Source organism: Panthera leo, chromosome C1 (genome assembly GCF_018350215.1).
Source record: "Panthera leo isolate Ple1 chromosome C1, P.leo_Ple1_pat1.1, whole genome shotgun sequence".
NCBI lineage: Eukaryota > Metazoa > Chordata > Mammalia > Carnivora > Felidae > Panthera > Panthera leo.
In genome coordinates, this window is record NC_056686.1 from 187,045,272 (window position 1) to 187,066,185 (window position 20,914).

Below are 20,914 nucleotides of genomic sequence, written 5' to 3' on the forward strand. Positions count from 1 at the left end.
TTTCCGTTTATCTTTTTTCTACTCTTATAACTTAGCAGTTTACTATGACTGAGGTGGGTTTTCCTGCTGTAATTTTTCAAAAACCTTTCCATTTATTTAGGGATGATTTTTTTTTTCTTTACTGCACCAAGGCCAAATCCTGTTTGTCTCCAAAATGAGAAATAACAAAAGAAAGAAAATTACTTTGCTCACTTTAGCAGCACATATACTAAAATTGGAGCAATACAGAGAAGATTAGTGTGGCCCCTGCATGAGGATGCTATGCACATTCCTGAGCATTCAATATTTTCTTGTATACCTGAAACTAATATAACACTATGTTGACTAACTGGAATTAAAATAAAAACTTAAGGGGAGCCCGGCTGGCTCAGTTGGAAGAGCATGAGACTCTTGATCTCAGAGTCGTGAGTTTGAGCCCCATGTTGAGTATAGAAATTACGAAAAAAAACTTAAAAAAAATTTTTTAGAAACTTATCATAATAAAAGCAAAAAAGGAAGGAAGGAAGGAAGAGAAAGAAAGAAAATCACTTACCTGCTCTAGCTCTTTTATGTCAGAATCTCATTGACTACAAACGGTAAGCTAACAAGTGAAAAATACACAGGGTAAAAAGCTATAGGGTGAGAAGAGAATGTCAAACAAATTAGATTAATTGTCTCTTTCCAGAGCAGCTTGGGTATTTGATAATTAAGTGGAAAAACTGATTGTCACTAAAGGTAGAGGAACTTTAGTCCTAGGAGAAACTTCCAGGGCTCTCCATATCCAATTCCTTCTTTGTAGCTGAAATGAAGCTAGGGATTCAGCAGAGATCCACGTGACAAAGACCAAGAGCTGACTTCATCAGATACATGTGGCTTTACTTAAGTCTTTGACTCTACCTGTCACATCACTTTGGCTACCAACGAGTTTCTCTTCTAATCTCTAGAGGAGATCAGTGACTCTTAATCCTGGCTACATGTTGGAATCACCCAAGAAACTTTAAAAATGCCCTAGTTCCAGGGGCGCCTGGGTGGCTCAGTCAGTTGAGTGTCCAACTTCAGCTCAGGTCATCATCTCACAATTCATGGGGTCAAGCCCTGTGCCAGGCTCTGTGCTGACAGCTCAGAGCCTGGAGCCTGCTTCAGATTCTGTTTCCCTCTCTCTCTGCCCCTTCCCTGCTCATGTTCTGTCTCTCTCTGTCTCTCAAAAATAAATGTTAAAAAAAAAATTTTTAAATACACTAGTTCCAGAAAGTCTGATTTTATTGTTTGGGGGTAAATATTAGATATCATACCTTTTAAATAATTCTAACTCATAGCCAGGGTTGTGAACCACTATTATGGAAATTTCTAGATGGTGGATTGCAAGCAATTTGTATGACTGAGAGAAAGAAGGAAGAGGGGATTCAATGTGATAAGAAACCTAATCCGTGGCAACCTTGGAAACTCCACAAAAGGCCAATCTGACCCTTTTGCTTCCTTGCCTTACACCTTCAGTCCTTTCCATTTGTTCGAGATAAGACCAAAGCCCTTAATCTGCCTTCAAGTCCTTGGGAGTCTGATTCAACCCACCCTTCCTATTCTTTCTGCCTCTGCTCTCATCACATCAGTCATCCATCAAGTCCCTGGAGGTACCTTGCTTCCTTCTCCAGTTGGTCTGTGCCTGTGGCATTCTTCTCCCCACCCCCTCCCCCCAGTTAACGCCAGGCATGGAACACTGTACATGTGGATGGGACAAGCCTCCTACAAGAGAAATACAACTAAGACCTCCATAATGCTCAACAGTGCAACTAAGCCCACCTGGCTCTTTAGGGCTGTTCACACTGGTACTAGACTTCTTGGACACTGAAGTTAAAATAAGTTGACAAAGAAGGAGAAGAACTGGATTTCCAAAGGGCATAGACAATAGGAGTGTTTGCCTTTATTTTGTCTTATGTACTTTTTTTTATTGTGTATTAACCTAATAGGAAAATGGAGATGAAATGGACTATCATGAAGAACCAGGAGGACCCCTCAGAGAAAATCATCAAGACACCCAAGGTAGAGACAGCCAGGTTGGGTTTTAAATCTTATCACAACAATCATCTGATGAGGTTTGCATTGGTTCAAAGATGTTAATGGGGAATGACCCTTCCATTTCCTCTCAGCCTGGAAGTCAGAAAACAGACCAATGTGCTGAGTTCAGACTCTGATTGTTCTTACTTAATGCATCACAAACCAACTGATGATGATAACATGCTTTTATATTTTTGGACTTACTGAAAGGTTTCTTTCCTGCCAGAGGCCACAGATTGATGGAAGAGAGTGGAGACTCTGGGGTATCACAAAAAGGTCACATAGGCACTTCCACTTTTCTGTTCCTCCTGCCCACAGGGGCGTGGATATGCAGGTGCAGGAGCTGAGGCTCCCTGGCTAGAGGGTTAGTATTCCAACGATGGTGGGGGGCAGTATCTTTAGAGACACAGACCCTGCTGCCCACCACCCTGGGTGGTCAGGCTGTTTGAGTGTGGCTTCCTCCAAAAATCATGCTGCATTTAATAATGATGATTCTAGGAAACATTGGGCCCAGAACTGGGCTTTTTGGCATAGTTCATATTCCCAGACCCTGAGCTAGACTCTAATCTCTTCCCTGGGGGTACCTGTGCATGCTCTGTGATACTGCAGTTGGGTAGGCCCAGGTACCAGAACTGTTCTTTATCCTCACTGCATCTTGCAGGAATGGAAATAGATAAGTGAGAGACACTTGTGTTCTCAAGGAGTGGATGCAGTGCCAGCCAGAAAGAATTGCTTATTGTTTGCTGTACAAAGGCATCCAGCAGAGAGAGCAAATAGGGGCCTGTGCTCTGCCCCCTAAGCCATGCACCCCAGGACTGGGGGTATCCATGCAGAGGGGGCTCCTTTCCCCCTTCTACCGGCCCTTCTACTGGGGTGGCTTTCTTGAATTCACATAAGGTGCTCTATATAGGCTAGCAACAGCAGCTCTGTTCAGCTGAGTGGAGAACGTGGGCACTGCAGTTGGACTACTGCCTTAACCCCTCTGTGCCTCAGTGTCCTTAACTGAGGCTGAAAACAGTATTCCCCTCCTAAGGTTGCATGAGAAATAAATGAAGTAATTCATATACAGTAACACTTTAACGAATACTGTATTATTATTTTTTTAAGTTTATTTATTTATTTTGAGAGAGAAAAACAGTCAGAAAGGGGCAGAGAGAGGGGGAGAGAGAGAGACTCCCAAGCAGGCTCTGCACTGTCAGTAAAGAGCTCAATGTGGGGCTTGAGCTCACGAATCTGAGATCATGACCTAAGCTGAAATCAAGAGTCAACCACTTAACCAACCGAGCCACCCAGGTACCCTAATACTGTATTATTCTTGACTTGGATATCATAATGATTAAATGTCTACCCTCTCAGGGTCACAGTTTTCCAGCCTTGAAATGACACCATGACTCTTCCTATCTCCTCTAGACCCCATGAGATGAGGAGACCATGAGAGCTCACTAGAAATAAAAGTGCAAAGTCATGGATTTGGAATTTCACCTTAAATTTGATATTTTTCTGTTTACATATTTTACTGTTTCTTTCATTTGATATTCTAAACAAAAATAATTTTATACTCATTTAAAAAGATTTCACTGCTGGGTATGTGGGTGGCCCAGTTGGTTAAGTATCTGACTTCAGCTCAGGTCATGATCTTCAGCTCAGGTTCATGAGTTTGAGCCCTGCTTCGGGTGAGCAAGAGCCCTGCTTCAGGTGAGCCCTGCCTCACTCCCTCTCCCCCTCTCTCTCTTGCTGCCCCTGGCTCACTTGTGCCCTTTCCGTCTCAAAAATAGAATAATAAAATAAAAGATTTTCAGACAATAAAATATTATGGTAGCCCAATCTCTGGGTTTGGTCAAGCTTTTAAGCAGAGTTCTTGCTGAAATAAGTCTCCTGCCCCCTCCATTTTCAAAGCTGAGTGACAGTAACCAGGGAAACAATGCTCCAGTCTTCAGACCTTCCATATCATAAGTCACATATGCAGAATGTGAACACTGACAAGGCTCCAAGTGCAATGGGGGTTTTTGGCAGTGCAGAACATGGCCAAATCTAAGCAATGACCACGTCAGTCAAAACAGTTTTCCTTTCTCATGACAGAGGAACAGGCTTCGGCTGAGTTCCACAAAGGTTATCCAGACAGTCTTTAATGCAGTGAAATATCACTGCAGAAAATTAAAGAAGGCATTTGCCTGTCCTGAATGATAAATGCTAATGTTTAAAAAAAGATTTCAAATCTTTGTAGGAAGAAAAGAGAGCTTGCCAAGGAATTTTTTTTTTTAACTATTTAAGGATCGATTTTCCCCATATAGGCCTTACATCTAATTGCCAAGATTTTATTCTCTACTACTCTAAATTAAGTAGTGATCTTCATGTTTAAATTATGAGCAGTGAGCCAGTGCCATATCTACCAAGAATACCTTGCATCTTACACTTGGTGAAATTACTGCATGCAAGTTTTCACCAGACAAATCAAATTGGCAACCTCCAAATCAAATCGGGTTTAGAAAATTGCTCATGTTAAATACAAAACTTTCCTTTCCACCTCTTTTCCCCAACCCCTCAGTCCAAAAAAAGAATAAAATTTCAAGTCTTGTTTATTTCCTAGGCCAGTTGTTCTCAAACTTCAGTGTGCATCAGAACCCCCTGAAAGTCTGGTTAAAATAAATTTGGGGTCCTGCCCCTAGAGTTTCTAACTAGATCTGGGTTGAAGTCATCTGTAAAACAGAGGTGCCAATACTACTTACCTCATGAGGTGGCTGTGAGATAAAGGAGTTAATACATGTAATGTGCTTATGAGAGTGCCTAGCACAGAGGAAGTGCTCACTATGGGTTAGCTGTCAGTCTATTTCTTAAAAACCTTAATTTAGTAGCCGTTAAGTCTTGTCTCCTTGTCAGGAGAGACTTGTTCTAAGTTGATAACATGATGATTACTTTCTAGGTCAATCTCAATGATGGGGGCTTGAACTTGGCAAGACTGGTTGAGTCTTTTGTGTAAGTCCTTCTTTTACTTAAGTCCACATGTGGACAGCAGACCCAGTCTGAACAAAGCAGCCTTGCCAGCCTCTGCCTTCTGTGAAAGGCTATGTGCAATAGTGATGTAACCCTTACAATGTGGCAGAATTTGAGATACTCTTAGAAAGAGTGAGAGATTTGAGGAGCCCTGCATGAGATACAGGAGGTCCCTAATGAGTAGCCTGAAACAATGGGGGGAAAAGACAAAAAGCAGGTCTTACAGAAACCCTTAGAAACCAGTGAGCCATTTCTATTTTACTAGGGAAAAATAGGCCCAGAGCATAATTGCTTTATTGAAGAGATGGGTATGCAGTACTTAGGATATTGATGCAACTATTCTAACAAAGACCAAGATAAAGTGACTTCAAATAAGATGGAAGGTTTATTTCTCTCTCTCAGAAAAGTCCAAGCTGGCAGACAAGAGGTAGGACAGCCCTCCCCCGGGTTCCTTCTCTCTGCCATCCCCTTTGCCATTACCCTTCTCTACATCTTAAAGCTGGCTCAGCATCTCCTCATCCTGAGGACAGGAGAGAAAACATCAGTGTTGGGCCCACAGCTGCCTTGTAGGAGCATAAATCCCATTGGTCCACTTAGCTGTAGGGAGGTTTGAAGGCCTTTCCTCAGGGGCAGTTCCTGGCTCCAGGAATAAACAGCTCCAGAAAGAGCAGATATAATGACTGCCCAACTTGTGCAATGAACTAAGGAGTAGCCAGTGTTGCAAAAAATTTCCCTTAAAGCTGTGGGAAAAATAGATCAGAAGTGTGTGCCCAGAAGTTGAGACAGTGCCCCTGCCCCAGAATCTACAACCTGGAAAGTGGCACCCCTGTACAGGGCTGCCACCTGAGGTCAGTCAAGACCCCTTGCTCCCCGATTTGCTCTATATGAAGCCTACACAGTCACTGCACACTGCCAGTACTGGGTTCAGAATTATCTGCTAGTTCCTAGCAGCCTAGATGACCTCCACACTCTGTTATTGCTCTATCTTTCCTTCTGAAAAGTATTTCAAAGTCCTCCTCCATGGCAAGCAGTTGTACATCCTTAAGAATGTTTCTAGATCAGGGCGCCTGGGTGGCTCAGTCAGTTGAGCGTCGACTTCGGCTCAGGTCATGATCTCATGGTTTGTGGGTTCAAGCCCCATGTCAGGCTCTGTGCCGACAGCTCAGAGCCGGGAGCCTGCTTCAGATTCTGTGTGTCCCTTTCTCTGTGCCTCTCCCCCACTTGTGCTCTCTCTCTCTCTCTCAAAAATAAATAAAATGTAAAAAAAAAAAAAAAAAAAAAAAAAAGAATGTTTCTGGCTCACTCCACTTAACCCAAAGTGGGAACCCCGGGGAAGTCCCCAAAATCCCAGAACACAGCTGTTGCCCCTTGATCCTGAAAATTCTCTTCACCTTCCAGGAAGTAAAATTTATTTCTAACTTGAGACTCAAATTCATCAAGACCAAAAAGCAGTTGAACCTACAGATAAAGACAACGTAAGAAAGGCAATTTATAGACCAATCTCACTTATGATCCAAGATGCAAGACTCCTAAATAAAATATAGCCAATCAAATCATTAAGCTTACATTTAAATATGTAATATTTTATATAAATATACAAATATACATATTGTGTGTGTGTGTGTGTGTGTGTGTGTGTGTGTGTATACATATACCATGACTGAATTTGGTTTATCCCAGGAATTCAAAGATGGTCTAACATGTGAGAGTCTGTTTATGTAATTCACGTCAAGAGGTTAAAGGAGAAAAACCTTAGGGTCATCCCAATAGATACAAAATGAAAAATAACTTTATGATATCCACCCATTCATAATTTAAAATTATCAAACTGGGAACAGAGGAAGACTTCCTGATTTTAATAAAGAGTGTCTATCAAAAATCTGAAGTACGCATCACACTTTAATGGTAGAACTTTAAAAGCATCCTCTTTAGAGAAAGAACTAGGATAAGGACGCCCTCTGTCATTGCTTCTATTTCAACATTGTAGTAGCACAGTAGGGAAACCAAAAGAAAGGAAAAGGAAAAGGACAGAAAGGAGGAAATGACACTGTCATTATTCCCAGACAATAGCATTATATGGAAAATCCAAGGGCCTCTACAGACAAGCTATTAAAAGACAAAAAGTCAGCAAGATTACTAAATATAGATCAAAACATAAAAATCAATTGTGGAAAAAAAGAAAGTGTCAAAACATAAAGTACAATTTATAATGCAATTGTAAGATAATTGTTATTATGAAAACCCCCAAACATACACAAAGATCAGCATAGGAATTCCACATATCCATATCCTGGCCAATACTGTTCACCCACATCCCTGACTCCTTCCTCCCTCTCTTCCATATTATTTTGAAACAAATTTTCCAGCCTCATGTCATTTTATGTATACACACTTGAGTATCTATCTCTAAAAAACAAGAAAAGACACTTTGGGGGCACTTGGGTAGCTCAGTCAGTTGAGCGTCTAACTCAATTTCGGTTCAGGTCATGATCTCATGGTTCATGAGTTAGAACTCCATGTGGGGCTCTGTGCTCACTGCTTGGAGCCTGCTTGGGATTCTCTCTCTCCCTCTCTCTCTGCTCCTCCCCTGCTCATACTCTCTTTCTCTCAAAATAAATAAATACCCTTTAAAAAAAAGACACTTTTGACATAACCGTAATACTACTATTGCACCTAAAAATTAGAACTATTCTTTAATATAATTGAATATTCAGTTTTTTTAATGCTGTAACTGTCTCCCAATTATTATAATTGTTTCAGAGTTTGTTTGTTTGTGATTGGTTGGTGTGGCCTTCAAGTCTCCTTTAATTTATTGGCTCCCTTTCACTTCTTTTCTTAACTCTCTTAGTTTATTTTTAGGAAATTGAGTCACTTGCCCTATAGAGTTTCCCACAATCTAGATTTTGCTGATTGCTTCCTCATGGTGTAGTTTTACGTGCTTCTCTGTCTTCTATACTCCCTGTAAGTTAGTACTTGGATCTAGAGATTGATCAGATTCAGGTTTGGTTTTTCCTTTTGGAAGACCATTTCATGGAGGGCATTGAGCTCTTCCACCAGGAGACATCGTGTCACTTCATGGTGCCCATGGCTTCAGATACATTCATTCATTACAAGCTGCAAAATAGTGATACTGAAATTCTATCATTCTTTTTCCACTTATTACTTGGAAAACTTCTACCAAAAAAAAAACCAAAACAACTTTTCCTCTTCTATTAGTTATCCACTGGTACAGTTTATACAGGAAGGTAGGATAAATGTAATTTTTAAATATATATCTGTATAGATAGAGGTACATATATCCTACAAATAAATGTAAAAAACGATATGTGAGACTTTCTTGAAGAAATTACAAAATCTTGTTAAATAAAAATAGACTGAAATAAATATAACATTCTATATAATGTTGTATGTAATGTTTATAAACAGGAAGGTTGAAAATTCTCCCTAACTTAATCTATAAATTCAATGCAGTTACAATTTTTTTTTAAATCCCCAATCAGGTTTTGGTGGAACATGATAAGTTGATCCCAAAATTCATAAAGGGGCCAAAAATAACCAATAGAATTTTGAAGAAAAACAAAGAGGCCAAATACTAAAATATCAAAAATATTAAATATCAAAAATCACTTTAAGGCCATATGATATTGGCTTAGGGACAGACAGAATAGAGAATCCAGAAATAAATGCACCCATATATGGAAACAACATATGGCAAAAGTGTAAAGAATGAGCTATTTCTCAGTATATAACTTTGAGATAAATGGTTATCCAATTTTTAAATCTTTATCTCACATCAGGTGTGTTTCTTGAAAAAGCAAAAAAATTTTTTTTAATATTTTCTTTTTAAGTTATCTCTATACCCAACTTGGGGCCTGAACTCACAACCCCAAGATCAAGAGTCTCATGCTCTTCTGACTTAACCAGCCAGGCTTTTTTCTGAAAAAGCAAAAATTTTAAACTTTTTAGAAGAAATATAGAAGAATATCTTTATGAATTTGAGAAAGGAAAAAATTTCCTACCCCTGAATCAAAACATAAGCCATAAAGAAAATTACTGACAAATCAGGTTATATTAAAATGTAAAGTTTTTGACAAGACAGCAAAAACAAAGTTAAAAGACAAATCACAGGGGTGCCTGGCTGGCTTAATTGGCAGAGCAAGCAACTCTTGCTCTTGGGGTTGTAAGTTTGAGCCCCATGTTGGGTATAGAGATTATTTTTTAAAAATAATAAAATCTTTTGGGGCACCTGGGTGGCTCAGTCGGTTATGCGTCCAACTTCGGCTCAGGTCATGATCTCACGGTTCATGGGTTCAAGCCCCACATCAGACTCTGTGCTGACAGCTCAGAGCCTGGAGCCTCCTTCAGATTCTGTGTTCCCCCCCTTTCTCTCTCTGCCCCACCCCTCTTGTGCTCTGTCTCTCTCTGTCTTTCAAAAATGAATAAACATTTAAAAATAACATAAAATAATAATAATTTTTAAAAATCTTTTTAAAAGAAAAAAAAGACAAATCACAGACTATAAGACAATATCTTATAGCGCATAAAACCAATAAAATATTGGTATCCAAAGTGTGGCAAGAACCGCTGCAAATAGAGAAGGAAAAGACAATCAACCCCAATGAAAATCCTGAGATATGACTAGGCAATTAACAGATGAGGAAGCCTAAATAAGTGGTCATGTGAAGAAGTCAACTTGCTGCTAATCAGGAAAATTGAAATTACAACAAAAAGAGATATCATTTCAGGTATATATCAGATTAACAAAAATTTAAAAGTCTGCAAACACCCATTTTTGATGAGGATACAGAGTTTTAGAAATTCAGAGCAATTTGGAAATATCCAATAAATTGAAGATACACATACCCTGCAACTCAACAATTTTATTCCCATGTATACCTCAGAGAAACTCTTTTATGTATGAAAAGTGACTCACTCAAGAAGGTTCATTACAGCATTGTAATCACAAAAAGTTGGAAATAATCAAAACAGCCATTGGCAACAAAATGGATAACTAAATTGTGGTATGTTTATACAATGGAATAGTGTCAATAACTTAAAATAAATGAATGGAAACTACATGCATCATCATGAATTAATCACTAAAATGTTAAACAAAATAAGTTGTAAAATATATAATGATTTAATGTATAAAATAGTATATGTTGTTTTTTAAGTTTTATTTATTTTGAGAGAGAGAGAGCACAAGTGGGGTAGGGGCAGAGAGGGAGGGAGAGAGAGAATCCCAAGCAGGTTCCGAGCTGCCAGCACAGAACCTGATATGGGGCGCATACCCATGAAGCTGTGAGATCCTGACCTGAGCTGAAACCCAGAGTCAGACATTTAACTGACTGAGCTACCCAGGTGCCCCTGTTATTTATAAGTGTATTTATATGTGGCAAAGATATAAACATATGCCTGAGGACACTGTAGGAAAAGAAAAACTGTTCCTTGACCCTCTTAGGGTCTCCTGGCTGGGCCTAAAAAATTAAACTGACACAGATTTAAGAGGAGAAAAGCACACAAATTTATTTAATATAAATTTTATGTGACATAGGAGACTTCATAAGGAAATGGGGACCCAAAGAAATGGTTAAGCCTGAGTGTGTGTGTGTTTGTTTTGTTTTTTTAAAGATTTTTTAGCTTTTAAGTTATCTCCACACCCAACATGGGGCTTGAACTCACAACCCCAAGATCAAGAGTTGCATGTTCCACAGACTGAGCCAACAGGCACCCCAAGCCTGAGTGTTTTTATACGAGGTTTGATGAAGAGTGGAAAGTTGTGGGATAATGTGATATTACTTAAAGGGAATGGGCTAAGGAAGGATAATAATTTGGGAGAAACTGAGCAAGGCCTGTTTGTTTGGATTCCTCTTGAAGTTTCTCCATCTTCAGAGATAAGGATGCCTCTTTCCTCTAGGTGGCACTTCTGGTGGGCACCTCTCAAATGGGGCTCTTAGAAGGGGGTGCTTCAGGGGGAGAAAGGGGTGGTGGTCAGAGAATCCTTCCTTCACCTGCCGTTTTTCAAATTCCTTCAGCTTGAAATATTTAATATGTGAAGGTGCCATATTTGGAGTAGTGTGTTCAATGGACAAATACCAAATTTAAGAAAACGGTTACCACTGGGAGAGAGTGACAGAAATGAGATCAAATGTTATACAATGAAGTCTTGGACTGTATCTGAAATGTTTTATTTCTTTAGAAAAAAATGTGAATCAGATATAGCAAAATGTTAAGATTTCACAAAGCTAGGTGGTACTCATATATAGTATTTTTTCTATACTCTGCATTCTTAAAATATTTTACAGATTTTTTTAAAGCAGTTAAAAGTTGTAAATTATTATTCAAAGCACTGGCTTAGTTTATCCCAATATTTCCTAAATATCAGATTATTTTATTGGGGAGTGAGGGGAGCTCGTTTCTATGATCCATCTCCCAGAATTTTCAATTCTCATCAATACGGTGAAATTACACTAATGTAGAAACTCAGCTTTTGGTCAATACAAATGCGCCCTCTGCTGGTCCTGTAGTGCCCTGTCCCAGAGTTCAAAACCGCTATAATGAGCCATGAATGTCCAGTGAAACAGCTTTTACAGCCATGTTAGGGAATGAAACTTCCACAGAATTTCTCTTATCACGAAGATACTTAAATCACCTCCAACTCTCTGTAACATTACATATGATCCAAAACAAAATAAATCCCAAGTAACCACCCCAATCAACCTTCCCAGTTTCCCCAACCACCCTGTACATTAACAATTTTGTCCCCACTGCTATTTCTGGAGGTTGATGTGTGAGATGCTATCCTTAAAGTTTGGGAACGGCAGAAGAAAACCCAAACTACAAAGGTGCTCTGGGCTGAGAAGGAGTGGGGGTGTCATGGACAACTTTGAATGCTGAAAAATGGATTAACTATCATATTAAGGAGATGATTGATGGTAGGATGACAGGTGAATTTTTTCTTTTCCAATCTTTCTTTAAAGTTATAACCCCTTTACATAAAGAAAAATGAGGAAAATAAATGAATTCATGCAGGAATCTACTGCTCAAAGAGAAATAGGGATTGAATATTAGAGTCTACCTTTTGAAAAGTTTTTATTTTGTGTTAATATCCATCTTCCCCAATAAAATTTAAGCTCCCTGAGACCAGGGGCAGGTAGGGGGGTGTCTGTCCAACTCCCCACTCTATTTCCAGCATCTAACACAATTCCCAGCATGTAGTCAATATTTAATAAGCATGTGATAAATGAAGAAATAGATGACCATTTTTCTCAGAGTGTTAAATCAGTACAAATTTTGGGGGGAATGATTTGGCAGTCAACATTGTGCCTTAAAGACTGTATATCCTTTAATAATCATAGATGTGAACAAAGAGTAGGTCTTTTAATAATCAAAAACATTCCTTTCAATGAAATGTTATGCAAAGTTCTTTATAATTATAAAAACTTTGAAACAATCTGAATTTTACAAGTTACATGTCTGGTTAAGGTATGGTACATCTGTACAATGAAATGCTATGCTGTTTATTATGATAATTTTTAAGAATATTTATATGGGAAATTCTAATAACATAAAAGTAAATTAAAATTATACATATATTTAATTCTATTAAAATGAGTGTATAGATGGATTAATTTTTTTTAATGTTTATTTATTCTTGAGATAGAGAGAGACACAGAATGTGAGCAGGGGAGGGGCAGAGAGAGAGGGAGACAAAGAATCTGAAGCCAGCTCCAGGCTCCAAGCTGTCAGCACAGAGCCCAATGCGGAGCTCGAACCCACAAACCGTGAGATCACAACCTGAGCCAAAGTCAGCCGCCCAACTGACTGAGCCACCCAGGCACCCCAGATAGATAGATTATATATGCATGAAAGTGTATACGCCAAAATATTTGCATTAATTGTATGTGAGTAGAGTGATCATGGGTGAGGTGTTTTGGTTCTTGTTTGTTTTTACCAAGTGCCAACACTGTTTAGGCACTTTATTTGTATTAACATTTTTTCTTAAGTTTTTTTTAAGCAGATTTATTGAGGGATAATTGATATACGATAAATTACACTTATTTAAATTTTATGATTAGATAAGTTTTTTAAAGTGTTAAATAATACTTTTTTTTTCCTGTAAAGATTTTAATGCAGTCAACTTTCCTTTTTCTTAGGCTTTAATGATGTGTAATTATTTGGTAAGGTATAAAATTATTCAGCCAATAGATTTTCTTTCATTGAAATACTAAACATTGCTATGATTTGGGGGTGGTTCCTAGTTTTATTGAGATATAATTGACAAATAGCATTGTATTAGTTTAAGGTGTACAACATGATTTATGTGTATGTTGCAAAATGATTACCACAGTAACTTCAATTCACATCCATCACCACACACAGTTACAATTGTTTTTTCTTATGATGAGAACTTTTAAGATCCACTAGGTAAGTTTTGACATATGTATATACCCATGAAACCATCATTATAGTCCAGATAAAACATTCATCTTTCCCAAACATTTCCTCATGCCTCCTCCAACTCCAGCCTCCCTTGTCCCCAGCCTCCCAGTGTCCCCCATTGATATGCTTTCTGTCACTATAGATTAGTTTGCATTTTTAGAATTTTCTATAAATGAAGTCATACTATATATACCTTTTTTGGGTCTGGTTTCTTTCATTCCATGTAATTCTTTTGAGATTCATCCATAGTGCTGAGTGTATTAATGCTTCATTTCTACTTACTGCTAAGTAATATTGCTTTGTATGTATACACCAGTTTGCTTATCCATTCACCTGTTGATGAACATTTGGGCTGTTTCAAGTTTTTGACTATCACCAATAAAGCTGCTATGAACATTTGTGTACAAGTCCTTATATGGACATATGCTTTCATTCCTCTTTTTTTTTTAAGTTTGCTTATTTATTTAAGGAACCTCTACACCAATCATGGGGCTCAAACTCACAACCCCGAGATCAAGAGTCACATACTCTTCCAACTGAGCCAGCCAGGTGCCCCTCATTCCTCGTGAGTAGGATACCCAGGAGTGTAATGGTTGGATGATATGATATATATAACATTTAATTTTTTAAGAAACTGGCAAACTGGGGTACCTTGGTGGCTCAGTAGGCTAAGTGCCCAACTCCTGATTTTTGGCTCAGGTTATGATCTCATGGCTCGTGGGATTGAGCCCCATGTCAGGCTCTGTGCTGGCAGTACAGAACCTGCTTGGGATTCTCTCTCTCCCTCTAACTCTTTACCCCTCCCCCAGTCACACTCTCTTTCAAAATAAATAAATAAACATTAAAAAGAAAAAAGAAACTGCCAAACTACTTTCCTAAGTCACTGTTCCATCTTACATTCCAACTAGCAGTAAATGAGAGTTCTAGTTCCTTTGCCTCTTTGTCAATACTAAGTAGAGTCAGTCATTTTAGTCATTCTAATAATTATGTGTTGATTGTGAGTTATTTTTTCTTCCTTGTGCTTCTGTTTTTCAAATTTTCTGCAATGAAATATATCTTTCATAATAAAAATATTGTTTAAAGTGAAATAAAAGGTAGCCTAGTCCAATATGAAGTCTTAGTCTGAGGACTCTTCTCATTTTAAAGGAGTTACCCAGGGGTGCCTAGGTGGCTCAGTCGATTGAGTGTCTGACTCTTGATTTAGGCTCAGGTCATGATCCCAGGGTCATGAGCTTGAGCCCAGCGTCAAGCTCCATGCTGAGCATGGAGCCTGCTTGGGATTCTCTCTCTCTCTCTCTCTCTCTCTCTCTCTCTCTCTCTTTCTCTCTCTCTCTCTCTCTCTCTCTCTCGCCCCCCCCCCCAAATAAAAAATAAAGAGCTACCCAGTTTGGTCTTGAGAGAGTCCAGCAAAGAGTGATAACTGTGTAGCCTGAGTAAGCCTTCCTTATAGGGTAACATTTGTTTTTCATTTTTTTATTTTAATTAAAATTTTTAAAATTGAGAGAAAATATATATGTAGCATTATATTAGTTTCAGGTATACAACATAATAATTTGATATTTGTATACACCACAAAGTGATCACAATAAGTCTAGTTATCAACAGTCATCATACAGTTACAAAAAATTTTTTTCCTTGTGATGAGAACTTTTAAGATTTACTCTTTGCAACTTTCAAATGTGCTAAATATTATTGACTATAGTCACCATGCTTTACATTATGTCCCCATGACTTATTTATATTGTATATCTAAGGTTTTTTTAAGTTTATTTATTTTGAGAGAAAGAGAGACAGAAATAGAGAGCAAGCAGGGGAAGGCAGAGAGAGAGGGAATGAGAGAGAATCCCAAGTAGGCTCTACACTGTCAACGCGTAGAGCTCAACGCAGTGCTTGAACCCATGAACCATATCATGACCTGAGCCAAAATCTGGAGTCCTGATGCTCAAATGACTGAGCCACCCAAGCGCCCCTATATATATAAGTTTTTACTGCTTGATCCCCTTCACCTATTTCTCTCAGTTCCCAACCCTCTTCCCTGCTGGCAACCACGAATCTGTTCCCTGTATCTATGAGTTTTGTTTTGTTTGTTCGTTTAGGTTTTTTTTTTTTTTAGATTCCACATATAAATGAAATCAGGCAGTATTTGTTTTTCTCTGACTTATTTCATTTAGCATAATACCCTCAAGGCCCATCCGTGTAGTTTCAAATGGTAGGATTTCCTTTTTTATGGCTTTTTTTGTATATATACCACATCTTCTTTATCCATTCATCCATCAATGGACACTTAGATCGTTTCCATATTTGGCTATTGTAAATAAGGCTGCAATGAATGTAGGGCATATATCTTTTTGAATTAATGTTTTCATTTTCTTTGGATAAATACTCAGAAGTTAAGTTGTATGTAGTTGAAGAAGCTACATACTGTTTCCCATAGAAGCTGCACTAATTTACATTCCTACCAACAGAGCACAAGGGTTCCTTTTTCCCCACATCCTTGTCAGTACTTATTTCTTGTCTTTTTGATACTAACCATTCTAACAGGTAGGAGGTGATATCTCACTGAATAGCATTTCCCTCATAATTAGTGATGTTGAACATCTTTTCATGTGCCTGTTAGCCATCTGTATGTCTTCTTTGGAAAATGTCTGTTTAGATTATCTGCCTATTTTTTAATTGGATTGTTTGGTTTTTTTGCTATTGAGTTGTAATGTTTGGGGTTTTTTAAGCAATTTCATTTTCAATGTTATAATCACACTAGGATTTTAAGAAAAAATTTAAACACATATAAACTTCCTCATCTATTATTTTCTTTTTGTTTTCTCTTCCAGCCCTTATTCATTTACATACATATTTTATAGAGTTCTACCACAATATTCTATATTTTACATTTTTACTTCTTTATGTCATGTTTTCCATGTTGCTTATCTTTTAAACCATAATTTTAAATGTCAAATTAATGCATCATAAATTGCTTCCCTAATCTCCCATTGTTGGGTTGTTTCTAATTTTTCATTATTAATAACAAAGTTATAAAAACTTTGTACAAAAAGCTTGTTCTTTTGAATTATTTCTTCATGATAAATATCCAGGAGTAAGATTCCTGATCAAAGACTAGAACATTTTTCTGGTTCTTGGTACATACTGTCGTAGCACTTTCCCAAAGGGTCTACTAATTTTAATGTCACTTGCCTTGTGCCAGCACTGGTTTGTGCAGGATTTGCTAATTTTCTAGGCATAACATACTTTATTGTGCTAATTTGCATGTCATTGACTACTAACCAGGTAGACATTTTCCCATGTCTGGGATTGTTGTCTATTGTCTTTGGCTGTTAAGGATCCTCTTTGTCTTCACAGACCAGGAGCTGAGGAATATGAACCTTGACCCTCCTAGTGCTTCCCTGGATAATCACATCCAGACCTTCGAGTCAGATACTGTCCAAAAGACGTAAGTGTTCGAAGCTGTAATGATATGAACTGCTCTACTTTTATTTCATTTTTTTCTTTTTTCTTTTTAAAGTAATCTCAACGCCCAATATGGGGCTCAAACTCATGACCCTGAAATCAAGAGTTGCCTGCTTTACTGACTGAGCCAGCCAGAGACCCCTCATTTTTGTTTTTAATTAATTTCATTTCTGTTTTTTCTAACCATGAAGATTCTCAGGCTAACTGCATTCCCTAACAGCCAGAATTGTTGTCTAAGAAACGGATTCTTGGGGAGAATTATATTGTGACATGTTTCCTACATAAGCCATATTCTTTGGCTGGGTGGGTGAAAAGTGAAGTTTAACAGTGTGGAAACAGCTTTCTCCATTTGTCTACATAACTGGGATCTACAGACATGCCTAATAAGGTGATTTCTGTCAATTCAGCTTGGTTTCTCCTCTACACATTCACTCCGCTTTGGGTAAAATAAATGATACTTAAAAATACTAAAACTAATTGCTAACATGTAGTAAGTGCTTCCTATGTGCTCACTATGTGCTTCCAATGAGCTCACTAACCAGCAGCTCGGCCAGTCAGCTCCAGTCACTTCACCTAAACCCCATTTGGCAGTGGCAGCTGGAACTATAGCCTATTGTGACCTCCCATGAGCATCAGTGACTTGACAACCTGACCTCACCTGCCTCTTGATGTAGGTGTCCCCTCCTGAGTCAAAAAGGATTTATGATCCCTAGGAACAAAGAAAGAAAGGCACTTGATGGGGGGAGGCAGCTATCTGAAAAATTCCAGTTTTCAACTTTTATACCTCAGTTTCTTCCACAATGGATTTAAATGGCTTACAACAACCTCATCAGCAAAAAAAAAACAAAAAAAAACAAAAAACAAAAAACAAAACAAAAAAAAAAGCCAAAGTGAGATAACCAAAAAGAAAAAAAATCTTTAATCCAGAGGAAAAGAAAAAAGAATATCAACACCCAACAAAAGTAATTAGAGTCATTGTGACTAAAGATCAGACTTCCAGATTTGATACAGAGATTCCTGAATGTAAAAACAAAAAAAGAAGGAGGAGGAGGAGGAGAAGTAGTAGTAGTAGTAGTAACACAGGTTTGTGGTTCTCATTTGCAGCATACCTGTTCCTCAAAGGAAGTAAAGATTTTCCTAGCACTAAATTCTAAAGGATACACCTTCTGTGAGTTTTTATAGAGTGACATTGAATGATTTAAAGACCCATGTGTTTACAGGAAATTCCATTTACCTCATGCAACAAATATTTCTCAAGTTTCTATAGTAAGACCCTGTACTAGCACAGCACAATGAACAAAATATTGATTTGGCTAAAAAATAAAATGCCCAGAACCAGGCTTGGCACACAGTAGCTGCTGCTGCAGCTGTTACTGAAACCACATAGCTATTTCTTAGTGACCTTTTTACCCAGAGAACATAAGTCAGTTATCCTCAAGGCAGATAGTCAGTGACTGCAATTCTACAAGGGATCACACAAACACAGCACATGACCTTTTGGTGGCTAGATTTGACCAAGAATAGAATTAAAAAAAAAAAAAAAGAATAGAATTCAGAGGGCATAAAAGAATGGATGGGTAGTTGCATGTTCCTAAGACTATTTTTTAATCAAATTTTATGTATGTATGTATGTATGTATGTATTTATTTTTCAGGAATAGAATTTAGTGATTCATCATTTATATATAACAACCAATGCTCATCCCAACCAGTGTCCTCCTTAATGCCCCTTGCCCTTCCCCCAACCGACACCCCACCAGCAACCATAAGTTTGTTCTGTGTATTTGGGAGTCTCTCATGGTTTGTTTCCCTCTCTGTTTTTATATTATCTTCCCTTCCCTTATGTTTATCTATTTTGTATCTTAAATTCCACATATGAATGAAATCATATGATATTTGTCTTTCTCTGACTTATTTTGCTTAGCATAATACACTCTAGTTCCATCCACATTGTTGCAAATGGCAAGATTTCATTCTTTTTGATTGCCAAGTAGTTTTCCATTGTGTATGTATGTATGTATATACATATACATCTATATATACACGACATCTTCTTTATCCATTCATCAGTCAATGGACATTTGTGCTCTTCCCATACTTTGACTATTGTCAATAGTGCTACTATAAACACTGGGGTGTGTGTGCCTCTTTGAATCACCATTTTTGTATCCTTTGGATAAATACCTAGTAGTACAATTGCTGGGTAGTAGGGTAGTTCTATTTTTAATTTTTTTGAGGGACCTCCATACTGTTTTCCAAAGTGGCTGCACCAGTTTGCATTGCCACCAGCAGTGCAAAAGTGTTCCCCTTTCTCTGCATCCTCACCAACATCTGTTGCCTAAGTTGCTAATTTTAGCCATTCTGACAGGTTTCAGGTGCTGTCTCATAGTGGTTTTGATTTGTGTTTCCCTGATGATGAATGATGTTTAACATTTTTTCATGTGTCTGTTAGCCATTTGGATGTCTTTTTTTTGAAAAGTGTCTGTTCATGCCTAAGACTCTTTCTTAAAGGTCATGTATTTTTCAGCTAAGCCTTTGATAGAAGAAATTTCAGTTAGATAACCCTATGTCATTCAATTAAAGGCATAGATATGCAACCACAGGGAGACAAACTATTTCTTCTGCTCCCTAAATTGAGGATTAAGCTGGAGAGAACCCCAAAAATGAAGACTCAAATTTCTAATCTCCCTTACTCAGGGATGTGTTGAGAAAAAGAGGGTTGACCAAGTGTGTAAAATGCTCAACACAGTGCCACAGAAACAATGTTTGTTCACTTTTCCTTTTCCTTGTCTACTAGTTTTGTGGGGTTTGTTTTGTTTTGTTTTTTAGTTTGGTCCTGTTGTTTTGCTCTTTCTTAAAGTGGCAGAGATTATGATGTACATCATCTACAAAGAAGACTCCCAGGACATGAGTCCCTAGAGAGGTTGGGTCCTAAAGACACATCTCTTCTTCCAAGAGGAAGAGAAGAGAAAACTGAACCAAGATCATTCAACCACCAGGCACTAGCCAACGTAAATGTAAGTGTAAACACCTAGCAGCTTGGTCCAAAAGCCCTGCCTGGATGTTGCTCTCATTAGGGGTATCATGGACAGTTGTATGTATTGCTTAGTATATACACAAGGGTACCTACAATGGGGGCAAGTGAGAGCTGAAATCCATTCTGTGGTTAACAAACCATGCCCTGAACCCCAGCATTGGGCTGCATCCTTCTGAAGGGTGGGGTGCCCATTTCTAATTTTACAAAGGTGCTAATAGAAAACTTCAGATTTCCTACACACACCACTTCTGACACCAGATGTATGGAGTCTTTTTCCACATCGATCAATTCTCCAGCTCAAAGGACACCAATTGGGTATCCAGTCCTTTTTTTGCATGGGGGAAGGGATGTCTGTCCTACAATTCAATTCTGACACTACCTGGAGTTAGCACAGACCCCACAGGTTAAGGGTAAGCTCAGTCCTACAAGACTGCTCCAACTTTAGACACTAGTCACAAGTCCCAGGTTGTCACCTGTACTTCTGACCAACAAGCTATAAATAGAGGGTCCCCACAACCCCTTCTTCAGCTTTGACAATTTGTTAGAATGGCTCACAAAACTCAGAAAAACATTTACTTAGTATAATTGATTTATTACAAAAGATATTTTTTTAAATACTTTTAAGTAATTTCTACACCCAACTTGGGGCTTGAACTTACAACCCCAAGATCAAGAGTTGCACGTTCCACTGACTAAACCAGGCAGATGCCTCTCACAAAGGATATTTTAAAGGATACAAAGGAACAACCAGATGAAGAGATACATAGGGCAAGGTCCCAAAAGTAGGCGCTTCACTCTCCATGGAGTTTGAAGTGTGCCACTCTCCTAGCATGTGGATGTGTTCACCAACTCAGAAGCCATCCAAACTCCTTTGCTTCAGGTTTTCATGGAGGCTTCATTACATAGCCATTGACTGATAAAAGCATTGGCAGATGGTACTTAACTCAACCTC

The 20,914-nt window shown here is 38.3% G+C and overlaps 1 protein-coding gene and 1 non-coding gene across 2 annotated transcripts in view; both read left to right on the forward strand.

The window, feature by feature from the left end:
- The window catches only part of KIAA2012 (KIAA2012 ortholog), a 110,084-nt gene that overhangs the window by 76,727 nt on the left and 12,443 nt on the right, over positions 1 to 20,914 (forward strand). Inside the window, exons 15-17 of the mRNA XM_042949753.1 lie at positions 1,944 to 2,016; positions 16,819 to 16,909; positions 19,786 to 19,942. Coding sequence (XP_042805687.1) covers positions 1,944 to 2,016; positions 16,819 to 16,909; positions 19,786 to 19,942 — 321 coding nt within the window. The remainder of the gene's footprint in view (positions 1 to 1,943; positions 2,017 to 16,818; positions 16,910 to 19,785; positions 19,943 to 20,914) is intronic.
- On the forward strand, positions 185 to 291 carry LOC122228967. The gene has a single exon (XR_006206849.1). It is a non-coding gene; the product is annotated as a U6 spliceosomal RNA (small nuclear RNA).